Source organism: Daldinia vernicosa (genome assembly GCF_022497035.1).
Source record: "Daldinia vernicosa strain CBS 139.73 unplaced genomic scaffold F5Y00scaffold_6, whole genome shotgun sequence".
Taxonomy (NCBI): domain Eukaryota; kingdom Fungi; phylum Ascomycota; class Sordariomycetes; order Xylariales; family Hypoxylaceae; genus Daldinia; species Daldinia vernicosa.
In genome coordinates this window covers 107,644-127,505 of record NW_025953922.1, presented here as the reverse complement: position 1 = coordinate 127,505, position 19,862 = coordinate 107,644, and the positions used below count along the sequence as shown (strand labels likewise).

General features: G+C 48.2%; 5 protein-coding genes across 5 annotated transcripts; 3 read left to right on the top strand and 2 right to left on the bottom strand.

Moving 5' to 3' along the window:
* Positions 1-304: 304 nt before the first annotated feature.
* F5Y00DRAFT_226705 (uncharacterized protein) lies at positions 305-6,420 on the top strand. Its single transcript, XM_048006373.1, has 3 exons — positions 305-887; positions 943-4,778; positions 4,830-6,420. Exons 1-3 carry the CDS (start codon positions 425-427, stop codon positions 5,976-5,978), a joined length of 5,448 nt encoding a protein of 1,815 aa, XP_047868394.1. The 5' UTR covers positions 305-424; the 3' UTR covers positions 5,979-6,420.
* A 128-nt stretch (positions 6,421-6,548) lies between these two features.
* Positions 6,549-7,139, bottom strand: F5Y00DRAFT_273096 (uncharacterized protein; the record flags this gene model as incomplete). Its single annotated transcript, XM_048013109.1, has 1 exon — positions 6,549-7,139. One exon carries the CDS (start codon positions 7,137-7,139, stop codon positions 6,549-6,551), a length of 591 nt encoding a protein of 196 aa, XP_047868393.1.
* Positions 7,140-8,710: 1,571 nt separating this feature from the next.
* On the bottom strand, positions 8,711-12,368 carry F5Y00DRAFT_173582 (KAR9-domain-containing protein). The gene has a single exon (XM_048004896.1). It carries the CDS (start codon positions 12,068-12,070, stop codon positions 8,885-8,887), a length of 3,186 nt encoding a protein of 1,061 aa, XP_047868392.1. The 5' UTR covers positions 12,071-12,368; the 3' UTR covers positions 8,711-8,884.
* A 2,751-nt stretch (positions 12,369-15,119) lies between these two features.
* F5Y00DRAFT_226696 (uncharacterized protein) lies at positions 15,120-16,963 on the top strand. The gene has a single exon (XM_048006372.1). It carries the CDS (start codon positions 15,354-15,356, stop codon positions 16,923-16,925), a length of 1,572 nt encoding a protein of 523 aa, XP_047868391.1. The 5' UTR covers positions 15,120-15,353; the 3' UTR covers positions 16,926-16,963.
* Positions 16,964-17,616: 653 nt separating this feature from the next.
* F5Y00DRAFT_226688 (P-loop containing nucleoside triphosphate hydrolase protein) lies at positions 17,617-19,549 on the top strand. The gene is made up of 4 exons (XM_048006371.1): positions 17,617-18,031; positions 18,123-18,509; positions 18,591-19,047; positions 19,122-19,549. The coding sequence occupies exons 1-4, from the start codon at positions 17,821-17,823 to the stop codon at positions 19,240-19,242; spliced, it is 1,176 nt and encodes a 391-aa protein (XP_047868390.1). The 5' UTR covers positions 17,617-17,820; the 3' UTR covers positions 19,243-19,549.
* The last annotated feature ends 313 nt before the right edge of the window (positions 19,550-19,862 follow it).

The window sequence follows — 19,862 nt, the reverse complement described above, 5'->3', positions numbered from 1 at the left end:
CAAATAATTAAGAGTCGAATCTTATCGTGGTTCTAGTTGAAACTCCATTGAAACTCTATTAAAACTCTACTTTATGATTTCTTAATTGAATGCTTATCTACTAGCTGCGTTGTGCTTATCTAGGTATGTAATAGTGCCATGCATGAATTGTGCATATGTATGGACGGCCCCATAATTGTATCTCGCTGCAAAACGCGGCATTGCTAAATTGAATCACCTGCACGCGCGACTTAGTGTCACATGGTCCAAGCTTTTAGCGTGAATTTGGACTTTCCACTGTAACAGTCAACATTGTCAACTGTCACTTAAGATTACGAAGAGAGGGGACGACATACTATGTCCTATTAGGGTTTCCTTTTTTTGCGGCAATTGATTTTAAAAATCCCATGGAGCTTCTGTGGAACATAGGTTCCAAGGCGCCTTCATGACTCGAAACAATCTTCGCGATCACTTAAGTTGGTTACTTGCGAATGCTGTTCTAACCGCGCCAAACGCGCCTATTCTACCACCCGCCGCTCGAGACCAACCATCCTCCGATATACCCTCCTCTCTCCCCCATTCGACTGCCCGGCGCTCCGAAACGCGTACTAAAGACGTTACTGGACCATCCCTATACCCAATTCTTCCAGACATACAGTCTTTGCACACGGAGCCGCCTGATGGGTCGACGAAGCCGGTGCCGAGATCGCTCGAGGTATCCGGGGGGGTTGCGGTAAGAGAAAGGATGGGACGATTAACTTCAAAATCTGGATCGAAACGGCCTGCTCTTGTTCTACGCCAGGAGCAATTGCTTACCCCGACATCTACAAGCGGAGGCGCGGGGTTAGGATTGGGGTCGGGATCGGGATCCCTTGCTAAAGAATATGCTGCGTTACTAAAGAACTCAGGTTGGATTCTCCGTTTGCTCTGGATCGCGAAAGTATGGCTAAGATAATTTCATAGGTGTGGCGAATTCCGCTAAGAAAAGGACTTCGCCCCGGCAGCAATTTTCGACTCCAGGGCCCACATTCGGGAGCGATTGTACCTTTGACATGGTCGACCTAACTAACGAGGACGAACTGACATCGACGAATTCTGTTGCGTTCGGAAGCAATACCGGGCTATGGCGGGAGGATTTTGCTACTCGGCCTGGTCCCGGCTCCACTACCACCGCGCCCTCGGTTGCGTTCGGAACTGACATTATGGTATGGGAGGAGGAACATGCTATGCGAGCAGAACCAACCCATACGACTGAAAACTCGGTAGCCTTTGGGAGCGATGTTATGATATGGGAGGAGGAACGTGCTGCGCGGCCTGCGCCGCTAACACCCAAACGAGGTAAAAAGAGAAAAAGTGACCAAATCAGTCAACCGCCTACTACCACTACCGCTGAAACAGATGATTTCCCCGATATCTACGAAGTTCTGTCCGAGGAAGAATCCATGCATTCGCACCTCAAAAAATCCCCATCCAAATCGCCAGCCAAGACGAAGCTAAAGACGACAGCTAGTCAATCACCATCAAAAGCTGTAACTTCGTCTAGGAAAGACACGACCCGGCGATCTAGAAGAGGAGAAGAGGCCACAGATGACTCTTCGTCCGCTACTGATCGTACTATAAAGCGATCTCCTAACAAGTTATCATTGAAAAATGTTGCTCCTTATGACGCGACAGATGCCGAGGACAGGCGTGCAACCCCTTCCGAACATGACTCGTTTTCGGAAGATACTCCGGAGACTCCCAAAGCGCGCACGGCACAAACGACGCGGAAAGATCCAACTTCCAAGCCCGATAACCGAGTTATCAAGGATTCAGATGACGAGCTTATGACGCCCCCTACTTATAACGCACCAGATAGCACAGCTCACTCAAGTAGCCGCCCTAAGACTTCTATTCGGATATCTCAGGATGTTGCTGATGATGTTGTCGCCTACGACACACCATCGAAACCGAAGCAGGTAGCCCAAAGTGAGAGGCACACACCGTTTCGCTCATCCCGGAAACCCGAGCAGCATGTATCCTCCCAAGTCAGTATGGCTAGGGGCTACGACCAGGACCTGGAAGTTGGCCCCTCGCAGAGATCTCAAATGATGAGTGAATTAAGTATCGTGATTGATGAGGATGAACAAGATACTATTCTGGAATTATTCCTCGCACAACCTTTAGTCACCATCGAAAGGGCGAATGAATTGCTGGAAAAGAAACTACGAGGCAACAAAGACGCATATAAAGAGTCCTTGAAAAGCGGTGACCTCGGGCCCAGGAGTCGCCTCAAGCAGGAGAAAGAGCGACTAGCACGACAACAGGCAGCTTTAGGCGACCTCTCAAGGGACCTTCGTTCTTACCAGGAAGTTCAGCTCAAGAAAGAGGCCTTGATTTCGCGTATCTCAGACGCCTACGATCAAGATTTAGATACACAGGACGATGAGGCCCGACTTGAAGAAGTAGAGGATTTACTCAAAGAACGCCGATCAATTCTAAAGCCTAGCCTTCTGAAAGCCGGTATCGACAATCTGAATTTTTTTGAGACAAGTGAGACCCGTAGCACCGAAGCCGAGCCTCCCAATCCTATTGTACGTGCAACTCAACTAGCCAGACCTGCGCCGCCGACGAGTTTCTCGCGGGAGTCGACACTTATCCCACGAGGTAATACTCAAGTAATTCTTCAAACGCAGCTTTCTCATCAAGCAGACGATTCTTTCCCGATTCCGGAGCAAGATTACGACGATTTCCCGGTGCCGCCGCAGAATACTGCAGGAAGATCTCGTCGTCAGGTCGCTTCTCCTATACCCGAAAGTGGTGAACTATTAGACGAGCAACCGCCGTTTACTATAACTAGCAACAGCAGGCCAGCAAAGCCCCCCACTCGTCAAAAACCGCCTGTAGCCATAAGTCAGGATCCCTATGATTTTGATGACGACGATGACCCGTTCAATGATTCGGTGCCCCCAGTTAGTCGACATGTACCAACGAGGACGATAAATTCTCAACCAGGAATCCTTAAGGGCCGCAAGAGCCCGACTAAAGCAAAGTCTAGCCAACAGCAAGGTTACCAGAGCGACTACAGCGACGATGTTGACATGGTTCAATTTGCAGAGGAGCTTGATCTCCGGCAATCATCGTCGGAGAACAGACTGCTCAGGACTCATCGTCCCGTCCTTTCGGAAACGTCTGGGAATGTGGGTGTACGACCCCAGAAAGTAGCCATCGCGAAGACTATAGACCCGTCAATGTCAGCACAAATTCCACGTGAACTCAAAAACCGCCCGTGGTTTAAAGATGTGAAAAAAGCATTAAAAGATAGGTTTAGAATGACTGGGTTCAGACATAACCAACTCGAGGCAATCGATGCCACTCTAGCGGGTAGAGACGCATTCATTCTAATGCCCACGGGAGGCGGCAAATCCCTCTGCTACCAACTCCCGGCTGTGATAACGAGTGGAAAGACGCATGGCGTTACAGTTGTCGTATCCCCCCTTATCAGCTTGATGCAGGACCAGGTGCAGCACCTCAAAGCGTTGAATATCAAGGCTTATGCCTTCAGCGGCGAGCTGGCTCAGTCAACCCGTAATGAAATCATGGATCACTTGAAGAAGAGTCATCCTGAACATCACGTGCAGCTTCTCTACGTCACCCCCGAGATGATCAATAAGAGCAAGGCTTTCCTAGACGGTCTGGCCACCCTTTACGAAAATAAGAAGCTTGCGCGTCTCGTAATTGACGAAGCCCACTGTGTGAGCCAATGGGGTCATGATTTTCGTCCCGACTACAAGGAACTCGGCAGCTTCAGACAAACGTTCCCCGGTGTACCCCTGATGGCTCTCACGGCCACTGCAACGAAGAATGTCATTCTCGATGTGAAGCACAATCTAGGGATCGAGACATGCCAGGAATTTTCGCAGAGCTTCAATCGTCCCAATCTCTACTACGAGGTTAAGAAAAAGGAAAAGGATAGCGTTGGAAGCATTGCCGAGCTAATCAACTCGAGATATAGTGGGATGACGGGCATCGTATATACTCTTTCCCGTAAATCAGCGGAAAAGATTGCTGAGAAGCTGCGAAGCCACGGAATCGCCGCTCAGCACTATCACGCAAGCATCAAAGCCCACGAGAAGGTAAATGTCCAGACAAGTTGGCAAGCCGGTGAAACCAAGGTCGTTGTGGCAACTATAGCCTTTGGCATGGGAATTGATAAACCCGATGTTCGCTTCGTCATTCATCACTCTATCCCCAAGAGCCTCGAAGGATATTACCAGGAGACTGGTCGCGCCGGTCGAGATGGGTTACCTTCCGAGTGCTATTTATATTTTAACTATGGCGACGTGTCCTCCCTGAGGCGGATGATTACCGACGGCGATGGTAGCGAAGAACAGAAGGAGAGGCAGAGGAATATGTTAAACACTGTGGCCGCCTTCTGCGATAACCAAAGTGACTGCCGACGAGTGGAGATTCTCCGTTATTTTGGAGAAGCATTTGACAAAGAGCAGTGCGGCAAGACCTGTGATAATTGTGTGAACGGGGAGGAATTCGTGCAAAAGGACTTTAGCGAGTATGCGGTTGCGGTTTTAGCGATTATCAAGTCCCAAGGAAAGCTTACGCTCGTTCAATGTACGGATTTCTTGATGGGAAAGAAGAAGATATCGGACTACAAACCGGGAACGGAACAATATCGTGGGATCGCGAAGCAGATGCAAAAACACGACATACATCGAATTGTCGACCGACTCGTTTCGGAGGATGCACTGAGGGAAGAGAATATCTTCAACAAAAAGTCTAGGATGGCTATTCAATATTTTAAGGTAAATAATTATTGATCTTTAACCGCTTCTTCGCTAACTATTTCGCTATAGGTTGGGCCTAGGGCGCGTGTCTTCTTAAACAACCAACGCCAACTTTTCCTAACTACCCGAGTTAAGGACAAGGATAGTCAGGGCGGTATATCTAAGAGGCAGACACGAATCAGCCAACCGGCTACTACAGCGACGAAACGGGCCGCCCCTAGCCATATCCCATCTACGAACGTGTCGTCACCTATTCTAGGTAGGGACCGTAAGAAGAAAGGGAAGGCCTTAATGATATCGGATGACGAAGATAGCGACGACGACGAGTATTCCAGATTTAGCAATGGGTATGCTAAAGATGGGTTTGTAGTCGCTGATGATTCTAACGACGACTTTGAAACGATGCCTCCTCCACGATCTAGAGCCCGATCCCAACGAGCTACGCTGGGGCCGCCAATATCCCATGATGCGCGTATGGACAGTGTTGAGTTATCCGGCCTATACGACGATATCCTCCACAGCTTCCTCAAGGAGGCTAAAGATCTGGAAGAGAATCTACGGAACTCGAAGAATTTGCGCTCGCCTATTTTTACCGAGCAACAACTCCGAGAGATGGCTATAAGATGGACCGTTTCTCTCGATAAGATGCACTTGATTCCTGGTATCAATAATGATAAGGTGGATAGGTACGGTAGTAGAATGCTACCCCTAATACAACAATACCATGAGCGATATCAAGAGATCATGGGTCAGACGAGCCCTCAGGCTGTCGCTACTGCGTCTGGCTCTCGCGATGTCGTTGACCTCGTGTCAAGTGACGACGGTATGGACGATATCGAGGACGATGGGGAAGAGGACTTCGATGACCCGGGTGCGGTATCGTCCTACTTCGTACCTCTAGCTGGGCATGTGGGCCGAGGGGCCACGGCGTCCCGTGCGCAACCCACCCCGTCCGCGGCTCGGCCGTCAAAGGGGACCACATGGCGCGGAACTAAGAAGCCATTCCAGCGTCGGTCCTCGGGGGGCTCTACTAGGGGAAGCAAGCCATACGGTGGCGTTAAGAAGAAAGCCACTACCGGTAGTCGAAAGACTACATCCTCGACCGCTTTCGGCGGATCAAAACGAACGGGAAAATCAGCAGGTGCAGGAACTAGCGGTGGCAGTAGGGCGAGATCACAGGGCGTAAGTCACAGCGGCATCGGATTGATGGAGCATTGAGGAATTGAGCTTTTATTGATTCATTGAATGGAGCGTGTTATACAAAGTTACTACGTTGCGCGTTTTACGCTTGTTGCATGGTATGGACGATCGCATGAATAGGGCAGGGGACAGTACCGGCGTACGCGAAGGCGTTCTGATATTCTTTAATGATGTTTTTGCCCGGTCAAGACACGGTTGTCTGCGTGCATTCATCTTGTCATTCTCAGGTCTACCTACAGTTCTACCTCGACGTGGACTACGAACCAAACGACGCCTTTTATTTCCCGGCATGGCGGTAGATAACTAGATACCTAGACGTCTTGGATGGTGTTTTATGACTTCACCGCGGGGATAATTTACTTGGTGTGCGATTCACGTCTTTGGGATTGAGTGTTGAGGAGGTAGGGAGAGAATAGGGGAAGGGGAAGATAAAATACAATAAAATATGATTACTACCTAAGGTATATGTCCCAACGGCCGTAAAACTGATCGCAAACGAGTGTCGCGACGATATATTAATTATACTGTGTCCATAATAAAGACATAAAGACCAGTGCATGTCTGTCATTATTCGTTACATCAATAAAATCATTGATAAGTATCTCTCACCCGTTCGACGTAAAGGTAAATTATATCCACCAGGGAAATCCGTAACCAACGAAGTAGGGCATAACTCCCAAATACAGTTCTACCGTAAGTTCCCCATAGCTTCTTCTCATAGACCTTCGGGTCTCTGTCTATGATTCTGTATCCACGAAATTCGTCAGCACGAGCACCGTAGAAGCGTCTCACACCAGCATAGTCCTCCTCATGGATGCGGTATATATTTGGATGTAGGGAACGGGTCATAATCGAGAAGCGATTGCGCCGTCCAAGCAGATACGACGGGAAACATGGCGTCATCTCATCCGCATCCTCTTCCGCAGACTCGTGCCGTAGCCCGAGGATGTGCCCGAGTTCGTGGCAAAAGGCAGTGGTCATACGCTCCACGTACAGCTCTCCGAAACATGATTGATACACATATAGTCGCTGGTCGCCAAGTACGCCCGGCAAGAAAGTCGCGGCTAAAGCAGTGGGGTGTCTACTATCGTAGCTCATGTACGTAAGGCGGAACAAGGCTGGCTGGTCGTCTGGAACGTCCTGGAACCGTATGCCGACATTGCCTATGTTCCATTCCATGGCAGCCTCGTTGAGACTGTTACGCGCATGCGCTAAAGTAAAGGCGTCGGGAAAGCTGTCCCGGTCGACGTTATACGTGAGTGTAGACCCCGGCGTCCACCGGTATATCTGGTTGCCCGCCCCTACGTTAATGACTATATGGGCAGGGGGCCTCGGCTGATATCGAGAAGAGAAGCTTAGGCATTTGGACGACGCGAGGCTTTTTAAACGGGAATATGCCCGAATGACGAGATTGAAAGGGCAGTATTTTAGTAGTTTACTACTACCCAAAGCATAAACCTGTTCCATCGGCTTAATTCTTTTGCATAGTTAGTCTTAAAGAGTTAACTATAATATACTATTCGAGTGTCTTTCTGTCTACCGTAATAAATTCCCCCTTAAGAGTTAAACTTTTAAACTGTTATTGGAGATGTTAGAAGTGCCGCGTAGCTGATAGTAAGCTTTGAATCATGACTCTAATATCATAATAGGAAAGTCAGTGAAAGGAGGGGGTAATATATACATACGTAAAGCCTGGCGAGACGTTCAACGTAGCAATATACGTACGTTTTAGACAATTCCCGGGCTTCCTGGAAGACTCTTGTCGTTGAAGGAATACTTGTTTGAGTACCTAAAGGACCAAGCCAGAATATTCAGGGGTTTCGTATCTTGATATAGTAACCATAGAAATATTTCTAACTATATTACCTATAGAACTCGATCACCTAGTATTGATAGAAACGGCTAATAGCGAACGAAGCAAGTTCTGGCCCCTATCTAAGTCCTTTAGCAAGACGAGAATAGAAGAGAGATTAGATATGGTAGGTTAGGTAGTTGGTTAGAATTATATTAAAAGCCGACATGACTATGTATCTGTTAAAACACAACGCTATGGCTCAACACCAATTCTCAAATTTATCGACTACGCCTGCCTGCTTATCCCGACTAGCCTCTCCCGCCCATACATACCATACGCCGCTGGACGTCGAAAAATACGGCCGATGAATGAATGCGCTACGTAGGTACAGTAGATAGATAGTAGATATATATCGTACAACAGAATGCTTGCTTCTAGTCCCCGGGTTCACCGTCCCGCTTGCCCAGAGGGACGGTGAAACATCCCTCTACCTCACCTTGTCTTCTCGCTAAGACTTACGAATCTCTCTCTCGCACATATCTCACTCTCGGCATGCTCAATCTGCTTAACCTCTAGAACGACAAAAGCGCCCGTTCGCCCCTTCAGTTATATGCCAACGACTGCCCCCCTCCCCAAAGAATGCTTATAGTACGGATGGGATTTGGATATAATAAAAAGACATAAATAATAGGTATCACTGTGATGGGACCGTTTCCATCATGACCCCTGTTGAAACCTAAAAATACCCTAAGAACGCCTTGGCCCACCTCCGCATCTACCATGCTGCGTCTACCCTCGTTTCCACGTCAAGTATGGCGGGATGAATATGGATATGTGATGGATAATCCAAACTCCAAGGGAAACGTAGCGGCTTAGCTCGGTTGCCTCATGCCAACGAGATTCGTGTCGGCCGCTAACCCATTAAGGATTGTATAACTTAAATGCCAATAAGACTAGAAGAAAACAATAGTTTTTCGTGCTGTCGTTGAAATAGAATCGAGGACAAGGAGATAAGTCCGTCTTGCGGGACTCCGACAAATGGGATAGTACAAGGGAGTGGCCTGACCCTCTCTGTCGTTACGCTCGCTATGAGACGCGAGGCTATTTAGCAAAATAGCGTGTTCATTACTTAAAAGTGCCAACGGGGTTTGTTATCTTTTGGCTTCGATTCTATCGGGGTGCTGCCCCTGTGCATAGCAGCACGTGCCGCAGCGGTAGCCTGTGGGCTGTGGCGGCCAGTTGAATCATCCATCTTCGACTTAGGTTGAGGGAGTAAACTAGTGCGACGGTTGCTCGTCGACAAGGAACTAGACGATCGCCTAACATCGCTCAAACCAAAATCTAGTCTTGGTGGCTGGAGTGAAGCTCTTCGACTATCAAAGGTAGAAGACCCTTGTGTTGCAAACCGAGGCTTGGCTGCCGACGATGAAACGGATTGTCCTGCGGAAGCAGCAGCATTAATCCGGTCACGGAAGGAGAGCCGAGATGTACTCTTCCTAGGAGGTGTATCCCCAAGAGCTGGTGAGGATGAACTTGCCGTTGCTAATGGACTGCGGAGAGGAAGCTTGGAGCCCCCTGAAGACTGCCCAAGTGAGGATGACGAGCGTACGGAAGACGTTTCTTTAGCATATGGGCTGGGGGTAGTAAGGGTAAGTGGTTTGAAGTTATGTCCTACATCAGAATCATTGGTATTTGTGGAGGCATTCCATCGCGGGCGGCTATCGGCGTTATTGGAATTAGATCTTGGGAGACGGGTGAGGGGTGTGACACTACCACTTCGAGGCGGTGTGGTCAGGCTAGTGGTACTCGGCTGGAATGTAGACAGTCGAGATCCTGGGGGTCGCCGTGAAGGAAGGGCTAAACTCGAACTACTCCTGCGAGCCGTAGCAGGTTGAGGTAGATGACTTCCGCCGCTTGTAGTAGTACGCCTCTTATGCTGCGTCAAGGAACTGTTTGACTCTAGACCTATGCTGGACATGACGACTGATGACGGCGGCGAACTTCCCGGAGTCTCATTGCCACTAGCAATAGTTGATCTATCGTTTGAGAGCATACTGGAAATCGAGTCCCGTAATTGTTGACTATGCTTCTTAGACTGAATCTCCTCTATGATAACGCTTAGCCTTTTCATCGATTCTCTTGCCTCGTCCCACTTGGATTCCAACTCGTTATGTAGCCGAAGAATTTCGCCGTTCACAGTAAGTCTATCCTTGACACCCTTGTCGATGATAGATAGCACACGCTCGATTGCCGGCCCGTAATGCACCCTCTTTGCCTCGTAACTCTCGATCTTCTTACTCATCGCCGCGGGACTGGAGTGCTGTAAGCCCTGATCCACCGCCTCGTACACTTTTGTCATGCTCCGGTCTACAGACTCGATCATCTTCTGAGCCTGCCTACCAGCACTGCGGAAAACGAGAACCCACTTGTCCTCGCCAAGCTCCTTTCTAAGGGATTCGGCGTCCTTCTCAAGTTTCTTGTAGCTAGCTTCCAAGCCGGTTCTCCTCATTTCCAACTCTTCGCAGGCTGTCGGGAAGGCCCTAGAAGCTCTCGCTTCAAATACCGAGAGTCGCATGGGTAAAAAGTCCAACGATGCTCTTAGGGGCTGCATCCGCGCGAACAGTGCAAGTAAGCTCGAGTCATCTTGGGTGAGTGCGGGAGTTCCTGGGGAGCTTGGACTAAGCGGAAACGATGGCACACTGAATCGATTATTGCGCATGACAGCTGGGGGCGTCTCCTCGACGATGGTTTCTAAGTCGCCTATATCCATTCCATCCCCACTTGAAACGGCCATCATGGATTTATGGCGCCGCTCCTCCATTTCGAATATTAGTCGGCTTAGCTCGTCCATTTCGTTCTGGATATCGCCTAGAACCATGTTCCATAGCTCCTCCCACTCCATAGCCGTCTCGACCTGGTCCTTGATATTATTCAGAGTGTGCCGAATCTTAGCCCATGCATTCATAATGGCTTCCATCTGCGTGACCGCTTTTTGGAGGTCCTCGCCGGATACGCTAGCAATATCTGGCCTATTTTGGAGCTCTTCAATGGCGCCCACGTAGACATTGATAAGCCCTTCGAATCTTGTGATGGCATTTTCTACTTCTTCATATCCTTCTCTGCCCCCGGCCGCGGCCCATTCGACGTCGTCATCGCTGTCTAGGCCTCCGATGACTTCAGAGGCTTTCGAGATCCAACTACGTATCTGTTCAGCAGCACCCAGTAAGGCCTTCGCCGCCGCTTGGGCCGTGGGAATAGCGGCGACCTTACTCGACAATAACTCGGCGTCGGGCAGCTGGAGCGCAGTAAGCTGGGCAAGCTGGTTAGCAAACGACGCGCGGGATATCGTATATATGGACCCTGCGCGCTGAAGACCGAGGGGGTTAAAGTAGCTTGGCAAGTCGGAGGTAAAATCCGCAGGGGCTGCACTCCCAGGAGGTGTATCTTTAGGAGGTAAAGGCGGTGGCGTTTCGGAGTCGTCGACGACCTCTAATTTCGGAACGCGCGAGTCTCGTTCGATGTGCTCCCTCCGGGTATCGAGCTGTGCTTTGGTGCCATTTCCATTCGTGTGGTCGGGTAATCGATATTTGTTGGTGTCCATTTCCAATGGCGGCGCCTCTATTATCTCTGGTAGTAGCTCGGGCTTGGGAGAGGATTCGGCCTGAATGAGCGAGATAGGCCTTTCTTCCTCGTTGGCACTCTTCCTCCGAAATGAGTCGCGGCTAGATCTAGACCTTAACAATTGGAGAGGTGCACCAGCACCTTTCCAAGGACGACCACGTCGCTCGACGACAAGCTCGGTAGAATTGCTTTGATGCTTTTGGTCGAGTAGCCGCAGCTGGTCTTCTGGTAAGCGGCCGACGTTTTCATGGGATGGCGACGAGGGCAAAGACGAAGCCTGTCTTTGGCCACCGAAACCTAGAGCCTTGAGACGAGCTGCCAAGCCAGGAGAAGGTCTACGTGCTTGATGGTGCTTGGTCTTAATTGTGGGAGAATTATTATTATTATTGATGTTGTTATGAATGTCGGTAGGGAGAGGTCCTAGCTGTACCAGATTGGTCGGGACGTCAGAAAATGTCAAAAGATCGAGGGGCGGGTCGGCGGCATTTTGTTGTTGCTGTTCAGGATCAGGAAATCCTGGGTCCGAAAAAGCGGAGGCCGTCGGGGTGGGAGATTGGCGAGAAGAAGAAAGCGGCCGGGTGATATAGTCTTGGTCGTGGAGATGGTTTTGTGATGGTGAAGAAGCTGGCACTTCTGCTGCTGCATCTGGTGCTGGTGCTTCTGCAGCTAAACCGGCTCCAAATGGGCCTGTCATTTACCGATATAAGTGATAAGTGCTTTGGAATATATCACTTTATTTTTTATTCCTTCTTTTTTTTTCCTGTTCGGGATTCTTAACCCTTCTTCTCTAGCGTCTAGGATGAGGCAGCAGTCTGTGTTGTTGCCCACTTCCTACTGCAGCTGCACAGACATAGGTGATGGGCTCCTTGTTTTTTTTCTCTTGCAGCTACGGAATGATCTCCTATTTTTCTGGGTTAGAATTACACGTAACGTGGTCGAGACGAGGAGGAATTGGCGTGTCGGCGGAGTCGTACAGGCTTGTTTGGTGTGGGGGGGAGCGCAGATTCGATGTACTTGTCACAAATTAAGTACAGAAGCACTTTATGTTGTTCGTTGCTTCTTCAGTGTATCTCCTGCCCTAGACCTTTTACAGGCCTTGTACAAGTAAGAGGTACGGTACTTACACATGCGATAAGTTGCTACAACCAATAATGCTTAGTTCGCAATGAAATTTCAGGCAGGTACCTCCAATACCTCCAAAGGTAAAGTACCTCCCCCTTTCAGAACGTACAATGGTGTACAGGTAACTTTGTGTAGCAGCTAGCATAGGCAAGGACGTGCGAAAAGCTTCCACTCAAACCGCCGTCTAACCTAATGACTTCCAATTCCAAGGGTCCGGTGGGTCGAACCAATTCCGGCGTATATTGGTTAGGTAGTTCAACACTATCGGTAATTGGTCCGTATTCTTTAAAACAGCCGTCCTCAAGCCTATCCGGAGCGATCGAAAAGTCCTCGATGATTCTACCCGGGTCGAGAGAGGCCAATCACCTTGGTCACTTTAGTAGACGATACGACACTAGTTTGGCGTTGTTGATTTTTTTTTTTATTCTATGGTGTTCGTATCGGAGCTGCAGGTCGGAAAACGTAGAACGAATGGCTACGCGTATGTTTGATTATAAGTCAACGTAAGGGCCTCCGGTCGCGTGATAATCTTGAAAACGAAGGAAAAGATGACAAAGTTTTCGTATGTGTTAAGTTAAGAGAGGTGTCAATGCCCCAACCGGCTCAACCCCCAAGCCACCTTAGCTGTCTCGGACCGTTGCACTCGGTCAGAACCTTATGAATAAAAAAAAGCAATGATTCATGCATCTGCCATAAACCAGTCAATTGGATATTGGCACGCATATACATAGGGAATCACCAAAAGAGAGAGGGACGAAGATGATAGAAGGCGGAAATAAAGCAACAAAGTGAATTCGTCTTCTAAGACTTCGTTTTGTTTTATTAATAGTCAGCAAGGCAACTTGAAATTTTTCCTTCTCTCTTACCCTCGGGCGATAGCCATTTGTTCATCAGACCCAGTCCAGTCTCTGGTAATCTCATTCTTCCGCGACTCTAGTGTAGATTGCTCCCAGCAGCCCGTCAGCCCATCGGCCCATCAGCCCAGCTATGTAGTACCTCTACACTATGTATAGTTATATGTAGTGAGGTAGTAATAACGAGAAATCAGTGTGGAGATAATAGCGACAAGGTTCTCTTGGCGGATCGTGACACTAACCGTCTAAATACCTATCCAGACTATGTATCAATAACTCTCCCGCTTTTACAGTGACGAACCTGTTTAGCAAACCATTATGACAGCAAATATTAAAGAATACCTAGAAGTGTCTCGTGCACGGAAACCCCCAAGCATGCCACATGGTTTAGGTTAAGGCTCATGGAACCGTCGGCCAGGACAGCCAGGACCGCAAGGACCAGGTCGCTCAGCATATCTTAGGTATTCCGAGCCAGCTTTACTAGGATCGGAAAAGACGCAAAATGAACATTACGACGCTGCAAAATTCTATCGAAATGAGGATGCAAATTAAACATATATATTCATAAGTTTTTGAGTAGTTACTTAATAAGTTTATGATCGATGGAGTTGTTTATGCTAATAATACACTATACATAACCTAATGACCTAAGTTATGTAACTTTAGTTTTTTATTATTTGGGTTTCATATAGATCATATGGTATAATACTGGGTAGCTATGCTCGGCCTTACGTCATCAGACTGATTTTCAAATGGATATAATTAACGTGCCTGGGGGTTGTTACATAGAAGACAGAGTATCCCCTGGCTTCTAGAAGCGCTATCACACGCATTATGCATTACCTTGCTGCAGGACTGACAGTTGTCTATACGCTATTCGTGCTATTCGCGGGGTAATTGAGCAATAGAATGTTGCTATAGAGATGTCATACCTACCTACATAGAAACAGTCTGCGTCTGATGTAGAGAGGAAGTATTAGACACAGTTGCACAGCTTGTCAGACATCTCGATGAAGAAAACAAACCGCCGTAATTAAAGGAGAAAGAGGGGGTCCATAATGTCAGACACTCAGCAATGTAATTAAATCTTATTGCCCAGCTAGACGAACGCACCGACTTCGATTACACAGAGGTAGCCTAGCTTTCTGGACAATTATGTACAACCTCTATGCCGTACACAATACCTACCTAGGTAAGTAGCTATAAAGTCAATGTTATGTTGAATAATTATCACCTGTAAGGAAGCTACTAATTTAGTCGAGATGAAGGGCACATAAAGAATCTGAATGTAAAAGGATTCGCATTCATGGAGTTATGATGTTGGCTAATAAGAGACGATAGGGTACCTACTAATAAGAACATAAAAAAGGGGCAAAGGCGGCTACCTATCCTATTTCGTTTTACGCGTCTCCACTAACCGAGGACCGGCTCGACGCGAATAGAATAACCACCTTACTAAAAAAACCATTGTACATTAGGTACCTAGGTTAGGTATATATGGCCCCTGGTTCCTTCCCCGAAGTCCCACTTCCTTAAGGATGTGCTGAATAACTGGGTAGCGCTAGGCACGAAGTAGATAAGGTAAGATATTCCTTAACTGCCTTAATTGATTCTCATGGGGGGGAAAACGGGAAACGGCCACATGTGTGATTGTTTATTCCTTATTCCCCGATACTTACATGACTCGTCATTGACCCTCGTTTCATATCATTATTTACATTCTTCATATATATCTCTCTCGTGGATGCACAAGCTTATTCGAATATCAGGCAACGCTCTCTTCACAACTATAACTACCCAGGGAGTATCTAACCCGAAGCTGTTGAACGGCCTTGACCCACGCTCATTTAGCCCTGCGCTCTCCGCCTTTCGTTTTTTTCGCCTTTCCATTCTGATATCGAAAACTCCTCCGCGATTCGATCAACACCGCAGCTACTAAATTTAAACCGTTATCTTCCCCAGCCAGATTACACTAAAACCCCATATTTCAAGGCATCAATCATGGCAACTAACCAAAACGAGCGACCAACCTTTCGCCGAGACTCTCCTTCACCTGAGAGAGCCCCTCGTCCAGCCATAGGTTCCAACAGGACAGACTCGGCTCGATGTCTTTCGACCACATCATCCGCCTCTCGTGCCTCGAGTGCTGACGGTTCGTATCGAGATTCACTAGTTAGTGATACATCTAGGCTGTCTTCCTCAAGCTACGCCTCATCACGTTTGTCTACAATAAGCCTAGAAAGGCCTCTAAAAAGGCGCGGTTATACAAAACCGCAAGGGACAGACTTTGCCAGCAGTGCAAGGCACCGAGAGAGCGTTCTGAGTTTGGGAAGTATATCTCATCTTCAGTACTACTTTGCAAGGACAGGACTGTTAGATGGAAAAGGAGGACAGCTAGCAAGAAAAAGACACCCAAGAGCCACCTTGGACTTATCACTGTTGGACCCCTCTGCCGTGCTAAACCAGAAAACGCCCGGCTCAGATGTAGACTCTTCTTATGCCTCGATGGGCAGCAGCCCAGATCTTGGTCCTCAGAGTTTTGGTAATGGTCTTATGGTTGAGTCCCCCAGTGAAGATCAAGAGGGATTCTACTGGGATGATTTCGAAGATCCAGATATGGATGTCTTACCACCGACTACGAGTACCTATATTCATCGGGAGAAACATATCCCTAAACCTCCTACGATTGAGGAGATGAAAGCAGACCTAACCAAGGCGCTAGACGCTGCCTCGAAGACACTTGTAGAGGCAGCGCCGATAACCCGATCTCCAGGGCATGCCAAGCCAACGCAGACGGAGTACGAAGTCCAAGGAGTACAGTTGCTCGACGTGATGACACTAGCCATTCGCGCTGCAAAGATCTACTATACGGCGCACGAGCATCCAGACCGTTTGGACTCTATCAAGTCCGAAAAGGAGATACGCTCGGAGCTGCTTTCTGTCATGGAGGTATTAAAACACATGGCAACTAGGTGTTTTGCCGGCGGTCCTCGTGGCGAAGAGCACAAGACGATGACTTCATGGATCGAAAGCATACGTACCATGCTTCGCAAAGAGGAAGAGATAGAGAAGGCCGAACGTGCCGAGAGAGCCAGCTGGACATGGATAAAGGGTGACTGGTCGGGAAGAGAAATCGAGCGCGAGATTGCGTTTTTAAGCTCGATCGACACCGAGGCCGATCCATTGCCTCCGTGGACACCAGTTGGCGAGGCGACACAGTTGCCAACTCCATTCCTAGACAGCCTGCAGAACGGCCTAAGGCTTGTAAAGCTTCATAACACAGCAGTCAAGAAGTCACGGCGGCGCTTTGGCGCCATTGGAACCTTCCATACGGACACACAAAAGCCATACCGGTGTGCAGATAACTTGCGATACTGGATTAAAGCGGCCGAGCTGCGATATGAAGTGATGCTGAAGGTGGATGTTATGGGAGTAGTCTACAACACCGACCCCCAAGTATGGGTAGACTTCGAGACGGCAATCTGGAAATGGTGTCGGACGGTGCGAGAGGAGATCACAACCGAGTGGAAGAATGCAGAAGCAGAAGCTGAAGCTGAAGCGGAATCACAATGACGGATGTGTGTTTCCTTTTTTTTTTTTTTTTTTTTTTTATGAGTTCACGCTTATGACGTTCCACACAGAAAGTTCCGGAGACGGGACTTTGCAGAGTCACTGTGTCAGCCCAGTTGCTGATCACCATGCTACATATATTGGTAACAAGGACGCTGCTGCATCACGATTTACACCATATACCCCAGGAGCATAGTATTGGCTGCACTGTATTATTTTGATCCTCGTCGAGAGGTTCAAATTGCAGGATAAGTTAATGAACGATCGAATTTTATATTTCTAATTGACTTCGATTATAGCAAATAATTAGCTGTTTAGCTAAGTTTTGAGATATACAATACTTTAGCCTTTGAAGCAATAGGGAAACTTATCCCTAATTCATTCATCCATAGTATTAGTACATACCTGTTATATGTATTATAGACACCTTTTTTGTACTTCTTTCAATGTTGTTAATATTAGAGGAAGGGTAGCACATAGCATGTAATAATTATCATTATTCTCTTCTATAAATGAAAATTCATCGTCAGTGCTAATCAACATTCAAATATAGGAGGTAGGTATACACATGGACGTGTAAGCATAGATTACGTAATGCAACCACTCAGGCTGTCAGGTACACATGTCACGTACATACGTACATGTGCGGTAGAAGTTCGGTCTACAGTGGGTCTCAGTTTAGCAGGCCCGACCAGGCAAACGGAAGCTTCATCAGCTACCAGCAACGGCTAACGGCCTCGTCTTTGAGCTCCATCTAATTAACTTTCCATCCGCAAACCCATCCCGATTTCCTGTACGACACCATTCATTCTCAACACGCCGGCGATTTACATTTCTTTTCTTCTAAATACTACCACTTAATCCTCTTCCGAATTCGTATCATCATTAACCACAAACCATGGCCTCGGACCAAGAACGGGACCATGCGCTCCAAGCGCTCCGAGCCAAGCTCATCGAGTCGCGAGAATGGGAATCGAAGCTCAAGGCCCTGCGCTTGGAGATCAAGGGTTTGGAGAAGGAGTTCAACCAGACCGAAGAGAATATCAAGGCCCTGCAAAGTGTCGGGCAGATCATCGGTGAAGTCCTAAAGCAGTTGGATGAGGAAAGATGTACGTCGCTACCGCCACCAACCCAAATTACTTAGCACTTCCGTTAGGACTTCCGTTAAGAACACATACTAACTTTAGCCTGTGCCTGTAGTTATCGTCAAGGCCTCCTCAGGTCCCCGATACGTCGTCGGGTGCAGATCGAAAGTCGACAAGGCCAAGCTGAAGCAGGGAACCCGTGTAGCGCTCGATATGACGACGCTAACAATCATGCGGATGCTACCTCGAGAAGTTGACCCCCTCGTCTACAACATGTCGCTGGAGGACCCCGGCCAAGTCTCTTTCGCTGGTATCGGTGGTCTCAACGACCAAATCCGCGAGTTGCGTGAGGTCATCGAGTTACCACTGAAGAACCCGGAGCTATTCTTAAGAGTGGGTATCAAGCCGCCCAAGGGTGTGCTACTATATGGACCTCCGGGTACAGGAAAGACGCTGTTGGCGAGAGCTGTAGCTAGCAGTCTGGAGACCAATTTCTTAAAAGGTACGTATAGAACTTATACTCTATACTATACAGTTATGCTAGTTATCCAGTTTGGCTAATACTTTAATTCTACACGAGTAGTCGTTTCATCAGCCATCGTCGACAAGTACATTGGCGAGTCGGCGCGACTTATACGAGAAATGTTTGGGTATGCCAAGGAGCACGAGCCGTGCATCATATTCATGGACGAGATTGATGCTATTGGTGGTCGGCGGTTCTCCGAAGGCACCAGTGCGGACCGAGAGATCCAGCGCACGCTTATGGAGCTGCTCAATCAGCTAGACGGTTTCGACTACTTGGGCAAAACCAAGATTATCATGGCCACGAACCGACCCGACACCCTAGATCCCGCATTACTACGTGCCGGCCGTCTCGACCGAAAGATCGAGATCCCACTACCGAATGAGGTCGGCCGTCTTGAGATTCTCAAGATTCATGCCCAAAGCGTCGTCACTGAAGGCGAGATTGACTTCGAGAGCGTAGTCAAGATGAGCGATGGCCTGAACGGAGCCGATTTGCGAAACGTAGTCACGGAGGCGTAAGTTTTGCATCCCCTACCTAACGGTTTATACTATGCAAATAAAAAGATATGCTAACCCTTTAATTTTACAGCGGTCTATTCGCGATCAAGGCCTACCGAGATGCCGTCAACCAGGACGACTTCAACAAGGCGGTCCGAAAACTAGCGGAGGCGAAGAAGTTGGAAGGCAAGCTAGAGTACCAGAAGCTATGAGACAAGAGCAGCAAGCATAACTAGCATTTGGAGGGGGGAGGGAAGATCTACTCAGCGGGACGTATCTCTCTAACCCGTTTCTAGCGAGGGGTTAGGGAGTCAGACCGAACAACGCATCACGAGGCATTATCAGTGGTTGGTAGCTATTCCCGCCTATTTTCCCGCATAGGTGGTTTTTTTGAAGCCCCAGTCAACTACATGGCTAGACTAAGCCTCAGTGTACGATTATCAAATATGTAGAAACCAGGCGGAGTCTCAGCGGCCTCGCTAGTAATATGATAAAGGACACGATCTTATGAGCCTATTATGTTTCCCTTGCCTTCCCTCTTTTTCATACTTACCATAGCTTATTAGCCTACCTAAGGCTCCTTCTTAGGAACCCTCAGAGACCTGCCAACGGGTTACTGCAATGCCTAAGGACTCTTTTTTTTTTTTTGTCTTTTCATAGTTTCTTTACCCGGTCAGTGATGGAGACGGTAGTAACGATGTTACGGTACTGACGTTTTCGTAGTAGAGGTTAGGATCAAGTCGAGCTTCTAGTACGGCTTGCAGGTAACTAGGGAACACGGGACCGGTTCATTTGGCGCAACCACTCTCGTGTAAGGCGTTATTATTGAGGG